We start from the raw sequence: 17,184 nt of genomic DNA on the forward strand, positions 1-17,184 counted from the left end.
ATAAGAAGTACTTTAGGACAATCATCTGGAGGAATCCCTCAGGAAATATTCCGTAAAGATGGAACCAGCCTTAAAAATCCAGAGGAAATTTGTGAAGAATTTGCTAACCATTTTTCGACAGTTGGAAGGAGAGTGAAAGAGCCGATTATAAGCAAACCAGGCGACCAGGCTTTTCAAAATTACCTTCATAAGGAGTTGAAATCTCTTTAAATCTACTCCAAGTTCAAGAATCTGAAGTTCAAAGCATTGTTTATAGTATGAAAGGTACCGCTTCTGGCTCTAATATTGTTTCAGTTAGAGTAATAAAAATACTTTGGAATGCGATTGCTCAAACTTTTTTTTCATTAATTAATCAGTGTCTAAAATAGGGAGTGTTTCCGAGTTGTTTTAAATCAGCGAAAGTAATACCAATACAAAAAGGAGGGAATACTGGTGATGTTGAAAATTATAGACCAATTTCGATTTTACCCATTATGTCTAGGATACTCGAAAAATGCTTTTCGGTCAGAATTTATCAATATCTGGAAAACCAGAGAATATTTACTCCTACACAATTTGGATTCCGTCAAGGTCGTACTACTGAGCAAGCAAATATATATTTGACTAGCATTATTAATATGGCACTGGATAATGGGTATAAAGTGGCAAATGTATTTATAGACATTGTAAAGTCTTATGATATGGCCAGTCATGATATTCTGTTAATGAAGTTTAAAATTTATGGGATTAGGGGTTCAGCTCTTTCTTTTTTACGTTCTTTTTTGTCTTGTAGAAAACAATATGTTCAAATTGGTAATATGGGTTCTCGTGAAAATTGTATTGAGTGTGGAGTTCCACAGGGTTCGGTACTTGGACCCTTATTATTTTTAATTTTTGTGAATGATCTTCCACAGTCTGTTAGTAAACTGGAAACAAGAATGAGTGAGATCGTCAAAAAGGAGAGCGCGGCTACAGTGCCTATGTTTGCTGATGATACTTCTTTAGTGGTGATCGCAAAGTCAGAGAGATTGCTCCTAGAGAGTGTACAAGAATCGCTAAATGAGGTTTCAAGATGGCTGAGAGTGAATCAGATAAAGGTGAACCCCTCTAAGAATAATTTTCTTATATTTTCGAGGACATCGAATTATTATCCATGGATACAGCATATAGCATATGAAGATGGTATGATTGCTCGTCAAAAGGCAGTAAAGTATCTTGGCATTATTATAGATGAGACTCTCAGTTTCCGATACCATATTTAAACTTTATTCCGGATTCTATCGCTTAATTTGGGGATGATTTGTAAACTTAAATATATGTTTCCAACTAGTATACTTAGGTTCTCTATTTTTCATTAATCCATCCCTATATTTTGTATTGTTCTTCTGTATACATGGGTACATTTTCTTCAATTATTAATCCTGTGCAAATTATCCAAAACAAGTCTATTAGAGTATTATCAGGAAAATCAGAAAGAGAATCTGTTTGAGAAGCGGTCTATAGGGATTTTAGGATACTGCCAGCAGCGGTTCTTCATCATTTTTATATATTAGTATTTATGTATAGATACAATATGAAGCAGCTGCCGGAGTGCTTTAATGGTTGGTTTTACAGCCGATGGAATATACATAACCAAAATACTAGGGGTAAAAATGATTATTATACTTCACCTATAGTGTCTGCCAGGTCCACGTTTTCTTTTGTTATAAAGTGTATAAATTTATGGAATAATTTGGATAATGATATGAAGAAACTAGAAAATTTTAGTGGTTTTAAAGCAAAATTGAAAGAAAAATTATTAAGTAAGTATGAATTCTAGTTTTGTTTGTTTTGGAGGTGACTTGATTTGATTTAATTTAAATTAAGTTGTAATTGTTTGTTGGTTTGTGAGTGCGACCCCACAACATGAATATGGTATGTAATTGCTGTCCCTGTTCTATTATTATTATTCTTTATTTATTTATTTTTTCTTTTCTTTTCTCTCTTTTTATCTTTCTTTCTTATTATAGTGTATTTGAATGATGTTACATGTATGTATTATTTTTTTTTGTTACCTGTTTCACCCCACGTCAACCGTTTGGTTTTGGGTGAATCATATTGATTTTTGTATTTAAACTTTTTGTTAATTAAATATATCACAATATCACTATATCACTACAATGGCTGCGAAAACAGAAGCGGATTTGAAAAATGGCATGACAGAAGGAATGGTGATAATCGAAAGGTGGATGCGAGCGAACAAACTGCTTGTTTATCAGAAGAAAACAATGTTCATGTTATATGGCAGAAGTGCAAATTACTATCCATGGATTGAAGAAATTGAGCTAGTAAATAGAATTATAAAACGGACAAGTATTGTAAGGTATATTGGAGTAATGGTAGATGAATGCCTAAGTTTTAAAGATCATATTGCATTTATAAGTACTAAATTAGCCAAAAATGTTGGAACTCAGCGGAAGCTGAAAAATTATTTTCCCAAAAGGTTATTAGAATGTTATATTTTTCTCTTATTCATCCATATTTGCTTTACTGTGTTACAGTTGGTTCGTCAACGTTCACTAGCCATTTGTATCCGCTCCGTGTGTTACGAAATAAAGCTGTAAGATTTTTTACCAATAACTTGTCCCAGAATTCGATAAGATCAAGGTATCACCAATAAAAATTTTACCATTTTTTGGTTTGGTTAAATTTTATGTAAATTTGTTTATGTATAAAATTTTTTTTCTAATTTGTTACCTGCATGTTTTTCGGAACTTTATAATGAAAGGGAACATAGTTATGAAACTAGAAATGTTGAATTAGTTAGAACGCCGGTTCCAGTTTCTACCAGATCTAAATTTTCTATTAGGTATATTGGTCCTGAAGTATGGAACAGGCTTCCGGCGGAAGTAAAAGCTAAGAAGGTTCTTGAGGAATTTCGTGCTTCATTGCGATGTATTTGTTTTAACCAGTACTGTAGACATGCATTATGTGATTGATCTGGGAGTGAGTATATGCTCGTGAGTGCTAAACAAGAGATTTTTTTGTGTGTGGATTGTGGTGATTGTTGGTATATGAAAGGAAGCTTGATGAATCATAGATTATGGGTGTGGAATTCCTTTTAGTTCACTTTAAAAAATAAAAATTTATTATCTTTAGAATGTTGATTAATTGTTTAGTAGGGGTGGAGGAGGGGAGGAGGAGTGAGAGAGTTTTATTCCCCCGAGGAAGTGTATTAGTGTAAAAGTAGTTGAAGTGTCCCTTTTTTTGGGTCATTCCAAACACAGTAATATGCGTCGGGAACTATTTTGATATTGTTAGTATTATATGCAGTTTTGTTTTGTTAGTATTATATGGAGATTGGTATGTTGTTGGTTTTTTTGTGACCCATTTGTTAATAAAAAATAAAAAAATTGTTGAAAGATACATCAGTCCAAGAATTTATTTCACTGTAATTTTATTTTTATTTCCAATGCTGTAAGAACTGGAAAAGAAAATATTTTTAATATAATTCGTTTTCAGTTAAGTGCCAATGATGCAGTAGGCTTTTGGTTTTTATTTACAGTTAAGGAAGGGGGCAGTATCCAAACTGTTGTTTGCAGTGACACTATATTTGTCTTGAACAACTTTAAAAAGAGCTAATATATTAAACTGATTATATGATGTATAATGACACTAACTGCTGAAAACTCATCAGTTAAAAATTTTACTATAATTTTAATGTTTATTTTAAATATTAAGTACAAAAGAAAATATTTGTCATAAAATTGGCTTTCAGTAAAGCGCCAATGGCACAGTAGGTTATAGACTTTTACAGTGAAAGAAGGAGGCAATACCCAAACTCTTGTTTCTAGTGATTTTTGTTTGTTTTAAGCTTGATTTGCATATTCAGTTTAAGTTATTACTCGTTTTAAGATTTATTTATTCCTTTATATTAATATATATTGTATGTTTGTTTGCATTGATAGTTTATTTAATTTCTGGTTGTTTTAAGTTTCATTTATACTTCAATAGCAAAATATTTTTTTTTGTTTTTAAGCTTGATTTTCATATTCAATTTAAGCATTACTCGCTTTAAGATCTGTTTATTCATTTATATTTTTACTTGTTGTATGTTTTTTGCAATGATTGTTTATTTAGTTTCTGTATGTTTTGGGTTTCAATTATTCTTTAATAATAATTTCTGGTCGTTTTGAGTTTGAATTTTAACAGGTATTTGTATCTGCTGAGCTTAAGTTTAAAATTGCCTTTAGTTTTCTTTGGAAAACTTATTTTTCGGAATTTTGTTTAATTGATCTGAATCAAAAGACACTAGGCTATGTGTTACTAGGCAAACAAAACACCATGTCTGCAATATTTTGGGAATGGCTTTGGGGATCATGTAGAAACTTTCAGAGAGGGTTAGGGCCTAATTGACTTGGAATATTGACATGAGGAGGGGCCAGAATGAGATGGTCCATAAATGTGGTCTCTAGCCAGTTTAAATTTTGTACAACAAGCCCTTATTTGAACTAGAATCTATTCCTGGTGAAGATACTATACATACCAAAACAGACCAAAACCCAATATGCGTCCAGGTTATCAAAATAGTGCATGGGGATTACCTCAGGAAACAGCTTGAGGATTAAGTCGAAATTTGAGATGTGTTGAGGAGCCAAGAGAATCTCAAACTTTGACTTAGGGGAGGGGCAGAGGCACATCAAAAGAAACCATGTATTCTGTTCACAGCTTAATTGTCTAGGCTTAAGTCTTCTAATTATCCTTCAATTTTTTTATATCTATAACTGGGCTAGGGTAATTCCTAGTCAGTATGGCTAATTTTCTTATTAAAGATGTATTCAGAGTAATTTCTAGCATACCATCAGTGGAACAGATAATGGTAACAGTTTAGCATTATACTCTCCAAAAGTAAACATTATAAAATCCTTGAAACTAGTTTAGAACATTCTAAGGTAGCCTACAAGCCTAGAATTAGGCCTAATGAGAAGGAAAAATGTTAAGAAAATAAATTCTTACATTGTAATATGCAGACAAATTGTAGATGATAAACTTGTAAATCAATTATACTATACTTTACCCCTACCACCACCACCACCCCCCTTATGTGCAAATATACAGCCCAACTTATATATTTCCCATGCATTTTGATATTCATCATCCTTGTTTTAACACATGTACCTCTAAACTGAATGCTGGTATAAATTTACAATTAGTCCTAGTCATCAGGAGAAATGTTAAGAAAACAATTCTTACTTTATAATATGTATAATGATCCTAGTTAACATATTATATAAGAGGAGAACCTTTATCCTCACTTCTTTCCTCTTTTTTTCTTCTTTTTTTCAACTTAAAAAAATTGGAAAAAGCCTTGCTTCCATAAAACATTTTATATTTTTGAAATTTGTGCTATAATTTTTTTTATGGATGGTGTTTGTCTTGGCTGTTCTACTTCTGTTTTTTTTTATTCATTTTATTTATTTTTTTTTAATAACATTCTAAGACATTCATGAATATATTAGAACCTATATGTTAACAGAGTATATACTCCCATCCCCCTAATGTGCAAACATATACCCAAAATTATATTCTGAATCTAAATATAACAAAATGAACTTTACCCCAAACCCTAAATATAGGCTATCCAAATCAGGGTATATATTTGGACATCATGGGGGTGGGGGTAACATTCATTTGTGATACAAATGAAGGTTATATTTAGATTTGGAATTTTTGGTATATATTTTCACATTAGGGGGTAGGGTTATATGCTCTATTAATATATAGGTTCTAGGATAATCACAAATGTCCTGGAACCATAGTTTCTTAAAAAAAAAAAAAAAAAAAAACAGAACTAGAACATCCAAGACAAATACCATCTATACAAAAAATTTACAGCATAAATTTCAAACATATAAAATGTTTTTTGGAAGCATGGCTTTTTCCTATTTTTTTTTTTTTTTTGTCAAAAAAGAAGGAAAAAAGTAAGGATAAAGTTTTGGTAAATATTTACCAAATCATATTTTTGAGTTACAATTAAAGTGAATATACCACTCGATGCCTTTTTTATGCTCTTTACAAATATAATAATCATTTTTGTCAGAAATGAATTTTAGCCCCGCCCTTATATATACCAATTCCGGGTATATACTTGCACTTTATGGGGTTGGGGGTAATTTTATTTCTGATATAAATGAGAGGTAAGTTTAAACTTTCCCCCCACCCCCCTAATGTGCAAATAAATACCCTGAATTAGTATATATAGGGATGGGGGCTAGAATTCATTTCCAACAAGAATGATTATTATATTAATAAAGAGCATAAAAAAAGGCATTGAGTGGTATATTCACTTTAGTCGTAACTCAATAATGTGATTTGGTAAATATTTACCAAAGTTTCCCCCTTGGATATTAGGCCTATGTTAACAAGGATCATTATACATATTATAAAGTAAGAACTGTCTTCTTAACATGTCTCCTTATGACCATGACTAGTTGTAAATTTATACCAATAAATGCTGACAAAATCAAAAAATGGAAAGCACATGGGATACATATCATACATATCATAACTATAATTTTTTTTATGGATGGTGTTTGTCTTGGCTGTTCTAGTTCTGTTTTTTTATTAATTTTTTTTTTTTTTTTAATAACATTCTAAGACATTCATGAATATCTTAGAACCTATATATTAACAGAGTATATACTCCCATCCCCCTAATGTGCAAATATATACCCAAAATTATATTCTGAATCTAAATATAACAAAATGAACTTTACCCCAAACCCTAAATATAGGCTATCCAAAACAGGGTATATATTTGGACATCATGGGGGTGGGGGTAACATTCATTTGTGATACAAATGAAGGTTATATTTAGATTTGGAATTTTGGGTATATATTTTCACATTAGGGGGTAGGGTTATATGCTCTATTAATATATAGGTTCTAGGATAATCACAAATGTCCTGGAACCATAGTTTCTTAAAAAAAAAAAAAAAAAAAAAAAAAACAGAACTAGAACAGCCAAGGCAAATACCATCTATACAAAAAATTTACAGCATAAATTTCAAAAATATAAAATGTTTTTTGGAAGCATGGCTTTTTCCTATTTTTTTTTTTTTTTTTGTCAAAAAAGAAGGAAAAAAGTAAGGATAAAGTTTTGGTAAATATTTACCAAATCATATTTTTGAGTTACAATTAAAGTGAATATACCACTCGGTGCCTAATTATGCTCTTTACAAATATAATAATCATTTTTGTCAGAAATGAATTTTAGCCCCGCCCTTATATATACCAATTCAGGGTATATACTTGCACTTTATGGGGTTGGGGGTAATTTTATTTCTGATATAAATGAGAGGTAAGTTTAAACTTCCCCCCACTCCCCTAATGTGCAAATATATACCCTGAATTAGTATATATAGGGATGGGGGCTAGAATTCATTTCCAACAAGAATGATTATTATATTAATAAAGAGCATAAAAAAAGGCATTGAGTGGTATATTCACTTTAGTCGTAACTCAATAATGTGATTTGGTAAATATTTACCAAAGTTTCCCCCTTGGATATTAGGCCTATGTTAACAAGGATCATTATACATATTATAAAGTAAGAACTGTCTTCTTAACATGTCTCCTTATGACCATGACTAGTTGTAAATTTATACCAATAAGTACTGACAAAATCAAAAAATGGAAAGCACATGGGATACATATCATACTGGTGATATATTTATAAATTAGGGGGTAAAGTAGCCTATAGTGGAATCACTTTCCAAATTTGTAAACAATAATTTTTGAGCATATTATGAAGTAAGAATTGTTTTCTTGTTAAACAATATATATTCAGTGAATTTTCAATAGCATGACTCTTTCTTCCTGTTGCTTATTTACTGTTTAATTAATAAAATGAAAAGAGTCCCACTAATAAAATTCATGAAATGAAAAATTCATGAAGCTTGGGCAATATATTTGTCAAATAGGAGGGGACATGTCAGCGCGAGTAAGTATTTTAGAAATTTTTAATTAGTTTCCAGGATTTTATACTGTTTGCTTCTGGAGAGTAGAAATGCTAAACTTAGATCGGGTTAACAAACTTACACTGATTACTTTCAATTTTTGCTCGTCTTGTATTTGAAATGTTTGCGGTCTGAGGAGCCATCTGCTCAATTTCATTTATTAATGAATTAATATTCTTTATTACCCATCTATAAACAAAAAAAAAGAAAATGATGGAGTACAATAACAGAAAAATGGAAAACAAACATGTCATGAAGATATACACAAATTACCAATAATACCACAACGAAAATAATATGCCCTTCGATCGGTTTTTGAAACTGTTCACCAGCCTAAAGCGGTTACACCACACCGAAACGGTTAAGGATGCACGGCATGCACCTATTAAATAATTATCAAATAATTAATTTCACTTTAAGAAACCATATTAGAATAGCTGGTGATGAATTTGCAGACACCAGTGTCATCAATAGGGGAGAGTGAATTCACCCTCATCTTTTTCCCTATAGATTGAAAGAAGACCTTTTTCTGTATTTCCATTGAACCACGCCCTTTTTTGGTTTTTGGTAAGATAAGTGAACAAAATTTGTGTCCCCAGCAGATCTTGAAAAACATATTTCACCCTCCCCCCCTTAAAATTTTGATTAACCCTTACCAATAGCAAACAGAGACACAAAAGAGGCCTGCAGCAATAGTGAAGTTTTTGAGGGATTGAATTATCTATTAAATATTTCCAGCATTAGTAGATGAATTAAATATGTTAGTTCCCATGAAATCCTTTACGTGCAGAATCAGGTCCCACCATGCAGGGATTGGCTGTTGCACAAAATATTTTGTTAGTCTTCACTTTTTACGCCTGTACTTTGTACGAATTTTTGAGTATCCATCCTCAGTTTTAATTCGACAAGCCATCTCTTCATGGCTCTTCATAATATCTGTTGCATGGTTTTCAGTTACAAGGGGTTTCTCATATTTGTGACAGCGTTGAGCACAAGTTGTACGCGGTGAAACTGAAACAAAATACTTGTGGTTCTCTAGGCCAATTTCATTCACAAGACAGAGAAATGATGGTAACTTTTAGCACCAATCTTTCGAAGTTTTACAAACCTGTATCCACTCTACCCCTTCTTGGGGGTAGTTACCACTTTAGCCTTCACCTATCTCCGCTGGCTAAAGTTAAACAGTCGTTTTCTATAACTGAAACCGCTTATAGACTTCTTATTGACTCAGAACTCTACTATTTTGGCTCCTGGATTACTACTAAAAATTGGCCCACTTTGTATCAAACAAATGACGTTGACTGCATGGCTTTGTCCCTCCAAAATTTATTGAGGAGTAATTATGCATCCCACTTTCCTGAGAAAAATTCAAAACGCGTTTTATAGATAAGCCTTATGTTACTGAGTCTTTTAAAATAAAACTTATAAGAAAAAAAAATCAATTTTTTCAAGAAAGGTCGTATTACTGAGGCAAATAGTCGAAGGAAGTTCTTAAAGAAAAAATTAAGAAAAGCAGCTTCTGATTTTTATCACAGTAGAGTCAAAGATTTATATTCTATCAAGCCCAAGCAATGGTACAGAAAAAATTACGAAATATGCGGAAAATCCTTCTGAAGTTAATTTTCATCTCCCTGAACCCCTAATAAGACTGCCAACAATTTAAACTTATACCTTGCTTCCATAGTTCAAAATCTCCCCCCTTTCACTGGCTCAAGTCCAACTAATTCCTCCCAATACCTCCTTCCACCTTATTTCTTCCTCTGATGTTCTAAATAAAATCCTATCGCTTAGAAAATCAAGTAGTGGTCCCTTGAACATCCCAGTTGACTTAATTAAAACCTTTTCGGACAAAATTGCTGAGCCTTTATCAAATATTTCAACCACATCACAAAATTTGGTAAATTTCCAAGTTGCTGGAAATAAGGTTTTATTTCACCTGTCCTAAAAAAAGCACCAGTCTGACTTTCGCCAACATTCACCCCATTACACTCACTTCAGTTATTTCCAAACTTTATGAAGGTTTCCTCTGTGACTGGCTTAAAGTTAAAATTTGTCCACGTAATGACACCCGGCAGTTTGATAATTTAAGGAAAACTTCCACCACCCATTACCTTGTACATTTAATACATACCACTGTAAGTAACCTTGCTAACCAACTGCTTGGCTGAACCTTGTCTTGGTGGATTTCCAAAAAACTTTTGACCTGGTTGACCACACCACCCTAATTCGTTCACTACTGGTTAACTTTGAACTGGATCCTCTGTTAGTAAATATTGTTATATTGTTTCTTTCAAATAGATCTCAAGTTGTAAAATACAAAAATATTTTTTCTAACCCCCTCCCTATATATTGTGGAATTCCTCAAGGAACCTTTATTGGGACCACTAACGATATTGGTAAGGATTTCCCCCAAGGTGGAAATACGTGGATGACTTGTCGTTCCTTGAAGTATGTCACAGGAATACTAAAAGTGACCCCCTCTAAATCCTAACCCGCATTTCGGATGAAGCTAAGAACCTAAATATGAAAGTAAATTCCACCATTAAATATGAAAGTAAATCAAATATAATGACGATACATTTTTTGAAATCTACTCCCGCTTTCCTTGACCCTATCCCACTCGAAATGCTTGTGAAACATGTTAAACTCCTTGGTGTCACAATTCCAAATAATCTTAAGTGAGACATGCATGTTTCTAATATTGTTAAACAAGCAAATGTTTCATAATCTATGTTAAAACTCTTAAACAAATTTAATTACCCTAAGATGCATTCCCTCCGTGTTTATTTATAATTTATCAGGCCGCTATTAGAATATGCATGTCCAGTCTGGCATTCGCATCTCTCAAGCGAACTTAGTGACAAAATTGAGTTGGTCCAAAAGCGTTCGCTCAGGATCATCTACAAAGAGAGCAAAATTCCATACTCCTTCCTCCTTAAATCCGTATGTATTACCACGTTAAAAGAAAGGAGAGAACAAATTTGATTGCGTTTTGCTAAATTCGCAATACCTAATCCTCGTACTGAGAACATCTTTCCCGATTTATACAACCCCATTAGACCCCGACTCCCCCGCTTAGCTTCCTTGGCAATTCCAACCCCATTAGACCCCGACTCCCCCGCTCAGCTTCCTTGGCAATTCCAACGTATTCACCTATCCATACCGTTATTGAGAGGTTCCAGAAAAGTTTTGTCCCCTCTATTCTGGATTCTCCAGAATATTCTCCGCCTAAATGATATCTATTCTTCGCCTCTATTCTCCGCATAAATAATTCCTGAAACATGTCCTGCACCAAAATTAATCACTCCGTCCCTTATTTTAGTTGTTGGTGTATGCTCACAACAATCATACGTCATTATTTTTTTCTCTTTATCTTTGGTCACTTTTATTTTGCCCTTTTATGATATTTATTTACGCTATATTTCATTTTTGACCTTTAATTTTAAATTTTTTGACCTTTAATTGTAATACTTTCTTTAATTGTAAATATTTCTTTTTGACAGTTAATTTTGGATGATTTTAAGTGTTTTTTTTTTACTTTTAGGAATTTGACTTTGAATACGAATCTGGCAATGTTTTTCTTCTTGCCTGTGATTTGTTTTATCCCCCACCCTTTCTTCCTCTATTTTTCTGTTTCTATTTTTGCCATTATTCCCAGAAAGTTCATTTTAATTCTTGGGCTTGGAATTTTTTTTTTTTTTTGCGTTAAACTTTTATTGACCATTTTAATGCTTTATTGGTGTTTCTTTTCTTGCTGTATTATTTGTTTCTTTGTTTTGCCTTTTCTGTTTCTTTTCGACATATGAAGTGAATTCGGCTCTATTAGAGCTTATGATAGCCTTTGAAAATAAATATTATCTTATCTTATCTTTCGTCCAGTCAAAAAGAAGGGATATCCATGATCGAGCAAAAAGTTCCACCAGCTTTTGTTTATAACAGTTTCCAGTACTGAGCTGTACTCTCTAGAGTTTATTGCCTGTTTTTGAAACATAGAAAAGTATGTTTTAGGAATTTACAAGATGACCCCACGCCTAAGTGTCCATCTTCATCCACCTTCATTAGAAATAGAAAACAATATCAAATGATTTTAGATGTGAAAAAACAAATCCAACAGAAGGAATAGGTTAACGACTAAAGTTGGTAGATTGAATATGATGCTTGACGTCCACCTTCTTTTTCACTTACTATCTTAGCTTGAATGACAACGTCAAGGTGCTGATGAAAATATGCTTTCAAAAGATATTTTTTTACGATAGGAAAACGAATTCTTAAACTATAGCACTAGAAGGCTAATTCATTTTAGGCTGATGAAAAAAAGAGATGTTCTGCGGTAGGTTTAAAAGTTTTTTAAACCTTGGTAAATACAAAAAAAAAAAAAAAAAAAAAAAAAAAATAGTGGTTAATGGAGTGAGCAACAGCGAATCTTACTGAGTTTTAAGAAAATACAACCCAAACAGGGTTGCTTACCAAAAGAGAAACCTTGCCAAAGTGAAAAGTGAGGAAAAGCTGATAAAAAAAAGTTCCTAGAGTGGGGCAAAAAGAACGCACTGTTTAACACTTTTTAGAGAAAATTCATTAACAGAGCAACAGATGGTGTGAATGAATTCATAAACGCAATCAGAAAGACATTAGAGGGCAATAAGGAGTACAAAAAAAGTAGTAACGGCAATTCATTGAAGGCTGATCAATAGAGAGTTGTCGACAAAATGTTCGACTCAATTACCAAACAAGATGGTGGGGCATAACTGAAAATGGCTAAATCATGACTTGGAGATAAAAAAAAATATAAAATATTGTTTGTCGTTAGGAGGTAAGTTTGCAAACACGTCAAAAATAGAAACGAGAAACACTTGTTTCTCTAAAAAGAGAAAAGAGAAACATTTTAAAAAGATAAAAAGGTTGTTTTTTTTGTATCAGCTCTTCGTCAATTCTCTCTGTCAGCTCTTATCAGCTCTAATATCTAATATCCACTATTATTTAAAGTGTATCCACTTAAGACAGACCGAATCTTGTCTGTTTATTTGTCAATGGGTAATACTAATTATATTCCTTGTGAAACTTCCTTCAAATTTAACCAGTTTCTGCCAAATCCAGCCTCCCCCCCCCATGGACTACTAACTCATCTTTAAATCAAATTTAAAATTAAGTTCATGTGTAAATTCCATTTATGGCTTGAGTTTTACCATGATAGACTGAGAATAAACATGAGACAGAAGTAATCCTAAGGCTTGCAAATATTAAACCTTATGTATACACTTTCGAAAGTCTTAATTTTCCCAAAAAGAGAAATATAGTTCATTCACGTAGAGAAACAGCTGACGAAATTGTACACTTTTACATACAGTTATTCACATAGGGAAAGTCTTCGGTGATTCGGATCCCCACCAACTAGAGCTGCACGACAATAAAAGACTTATTCCTTAAAAAAAATAGTCCAGATTAAATTGCAATTGCTGTAATTTAATCAACCGTGAACAGTCGATAGGAAGGGACAGATCGTATAAGGAGCAGCAAAGAACGTGGCAAGGCCCATAGTAACAGAGAATTTAAAAACGCGTTTTAAAAATGACAACAAAACCAGCTTATGCTCTTGCATAGCTTGCTCTTGCAGCTGGTGAACACGTGATGCTCGAAAGAGATATATCTGTGAATAATGAACTAGTTAATGTATCAATGTGGTGAATTAGAGGTGAATGGAGCTCGTCCGGAATGATGCAGACCAGGCCTGTTGATCACGTAACTCTGGATACGGGGTTTCCCCTAACTAAACGCTCCGATCAGGGTGGTCTCAACCTCATGAGGTGGGTGAAGCCCTCCCCAGGATTATCAGTGTCCAGGTAAATCCTAGCTCTAGTCAAATCCAGGCCTAGGGTAGGTTCGGCTTGCAACCCTCCAACCGAGACCCATTGCAACGAATAGCTTAGCAACTCCCTCGGATGACCAACCTTCTTTTATCCCGCCCCAACCCTTGTTTGCCCCTGGACTGAGAAATGACCAGCGTTTGAATCTTCTTGACCAAGGTGGCCTCCGAATTGCCACCTGGAATGTATTGACATTAAATTTTCCCAGGGCTAAGACGCTTCTGGCGATGAAACTGAAGCGATTCCTCATCTCTATTGCTGGAATAACAGAAACCCACCTAGTCGGGAATGGAAGTGATCCCATGAGTGAGGGATACCACCTTCTCTGGTCTAGCCAGACAACCACCAGAAGAAATGGAGTCGGACTAGTTCTTGATGACAAATCCAAGAAGTGTCTACTTTCATTTACTCCTCTCTCGGATAGAATCGCTAATGCTCGACTCAGTCACAATCAAGGAAAGATGACAGTCCTTGTTTGTTATGCCTCGACAAACGAAGCCGACACCGAAACAAAGGACACTTTCTACTCTGTCCTTACGAATGTATTGTCTAAGATATCCCCACACGGTATTGTCATTCTCCTGGGTGACCTTAGTGCAACTGTGAGCGACAACCACAACTTATGGCGACAAGTCGTTGCATCAGTTACTCCCAATTTCCTAAATGACAATGGTCTAAGGCTTCTAGAACTCTGCAGCATGCACAACCTTGGGATTACAAGTACAGTGTTTGCAAGGAAGGACATTCACAAATATACATGGTACAGCAACGACGGTCATACCAAAAAAAAATGATTGACTACATCATTGTGTCACAGAGATGGAGCTTTTCGATCAGTTGAAGCAGGACGTATAAGGCAGCTGAGATTGACAACACTGACCATCACCTCGTCGCTACTAACATGCGACTAAGGCTCAAAGCCCAGCGCTCAGAGCCAAGACCAGTCAAGATCGATGTGTCTCGCCTCTGCGATCAGAAGATACAGTCAAAGTATGCCATTGATGTCTCGAACCGTTTCGACGCACTCCTGCCATTTCAAAGTTGTGAGGACGCTGGCTCTCGTTCAAAAAGAATATCCTGGAATCAGCGACAGCAAATGTTGGACGGAAAGAGAACGCTAATAAAGCGTGGATTCAGTCGGATACGCTTGGCGTCATAGAGCAGAGACACAAGGCGAGGTTACTCGGTGACTTGACAACCTATAGAAGCCTTAATGGTGTCTGCAACAAACTGATACAGCGAGACAAGAAGCTGTTTGTGGAAAGAAAAGCGCATCAGCTAGAGGGTGCAGCAAAGAAAAGTGACATTGGCAGTCTCTATAAGCACCTCCGTGATCTAACAGGTGACAAAGCCCCCTCGGTGGCATCTGTTGTCTCTGTGGATGGCCAGCCGCTCAGTGACGAAGCTGCCCAGGTCAGTCGATGGAAAGACCACTTCTCGGGCCTCCTCAACGCCGAAGCCGTAGCGCAGACTGACAAGGAACTCATCAGCCAAGCCGCCAGCACCCAGGCACTGCTGACAAGTGACACAGAAGCTCTTTTCAAGTCATCAGAAATCTACACAGCAGTAAAACGTTTGAAGAACAACAAAGCGGCAGGCGTATGTGGAATATCTGCTGAGCTCCTGAAGTATGCCGGACCGGCGATACTACTTTGGCTCCACATGCTGTTTCTGTGGTTTGGCGCATATAATGGATCCCGAAGGACTGGCGAGCCTATATAATCCTGCCCTTATGGCAGAGAAAGGAGAGCAAGAGCATCTGTTCAAACTACAGAGCATAACGCTACTTTCTGTGCCTGGATCGCTCTTTACTATGACCCTGCTGGTTAGATGCACCAGTATCCTCAGAAGAAAGAGGAGAGTCCAGCAGGCGGGGTTTATTCTCGTAAGATCCACTGTCGAAAAAATCTTTACCATGCGCCAGTTAATTGAGAAGACGAAGGAACTCAGGAGGAAAGCATATGTAGGCTTTGTGGACTTCAAGGCTGCGTTTGACTCGGTGGATCGCAACTCGCTCTGGCTGATGCTTCGATCAACTGGTCTACCAGACAAAAAATGCAAGTTGCTTGAAAAGCTTTACGAAGAGACCGTGAGTTGCGTCCAAGTCAACGGCAAACGGAGCACGACATTTGGCATCAAAACCGGTGTACACCAAGGTTGTGCCGCCGCCCCGGAACTGTTCAATTTCGCGACAGACCATGTCATGAGACGAACAACAAATCGCCTGCCCTTTCGTCTGAAGTTTGGAGATCGCGTTGTGACGGACGCTGACTTCGCAGATGATCTTGGTCTCGTTGCTGACTCGATCAACCAGTTGATTAACGCTCTGGAAGTCCTGCAGGAAGAGGCAGCAAAAGAGGGGCTGAAAAGAAACTGGCTTAAAACGAAGATAATAGCAATTGAGCCCCCAAGCCCAGTATCGCCCCCTCAGAACATAACTGTTTGCGGAGCTCCTGTTAAAGTTGTAAAAAACTTCACTTATCTTGGCTCCGTGCTGTCTAATGACGGGTTTATAGAGGAAGAGGTGTGCACCCGAATTTCAAAAGTCTCGTCTATTGTTGGAAGGCTCAACAATCTCTGGAGAATGCCACATATATCTAGGTGCACAAAGATGCAAATTTATAATGCATCCGTAAGCTCGGTCCTCATCTCTGCAGCCGAAACCTGGCCTCTCAAATCAACAATCCTCAGCACGATAGACGTCTGCCAGACGAAACAGCTCAGTCGGATGGAGGGACTCCGATGGGACGATTTTGTAAGCAACGCAAGGTTGCTAGCACTTACCTCCCAAGTGCCATTCTCTGTCCAAACAGCGCAGCGTACTCTCAGATGGTTCGGATAACTCCTGCGTATGCCAACGACAACCCCAGCTCGAATAGTCTACGATTTTGACGGAAAGCTCATGGCTGGTCTCGCCCGAGGGGCAGACCTCAGATAAGGTGGAAGGATAGCCTCAACAAATTCTTGGAGATGGCTAACATTGCTGTCGACGAGGCCCCACTAATAGCAGCAGACCGGTCAGCCTGGATGAGCAGAGTTGCGACGCTCTCTACGCCGCCCCCAACGCGGCAGGAGCCTTAAGTCAAGTAAGTCAGCGCATCAATGTGCTCTATGTGCAGCTTGAAATGCTGCCCATTGATGAGATTGATAGTATTTTAGTTTGTCAGGCAGGAGTTTTTTTCTGTAATTGGCCCTGAAACTCTGTACTATAAAGTCTGTTATTACACAAGAAGGCAGTTTACTGCAAATAATTAGGATTAAAAGCCGTGTATTGTCATGGTACAAAACCCAGGCACCGCAATACCATGCTGGTTTTTGATTACTGAAGTCGAATTATAATAGAGTTA

General features: G+C 35.9%; 1 protein-coding gene across 1 annotated transcript; it reads left to right on the forward strand.

Annotated features, from left to right (window-relative positions):
• The first annotated feature begins 2,138 nt into the window (after positions 1 to 2,138).
• On the forward strand, positions 2,139 to 14,631 carry LOC148951573 (protein CFDP2-like). Its single transcript, XM_089091149.1, has 2 exons — positions 2,139 to 2,341; positions 14,046 to 14,631. The coding sequence occupies exons 1-2, from the start codon at positions 2,139 to 2,141 to the stop codon at positions 14,629 to 14,631; spliced, it is 789 nt and encodes a 262-aa protein (XP_088947275.1).
• The last annotated feature ends 2,553 nt before the right edge of the window (positions 14,632 to 17,184 follow it).

Source organism: Artemia sp. Qi Xiang Cuo, chromosome 6 (assembly GCF_049724085.1).
Source record: "Artemia sp. Qi Xiang Cuo chromosome 6, ASM4972408v1, whole genome shotgun sequence".
NCBI classification, from domain to species: domain Eukaryota; kingdom Metazoa; phylum Arthropoda; class Branchiopoda; order Anostraca; family Artemiidae; genus Artemia; species Artemia sp. Qi Xiang Cuo.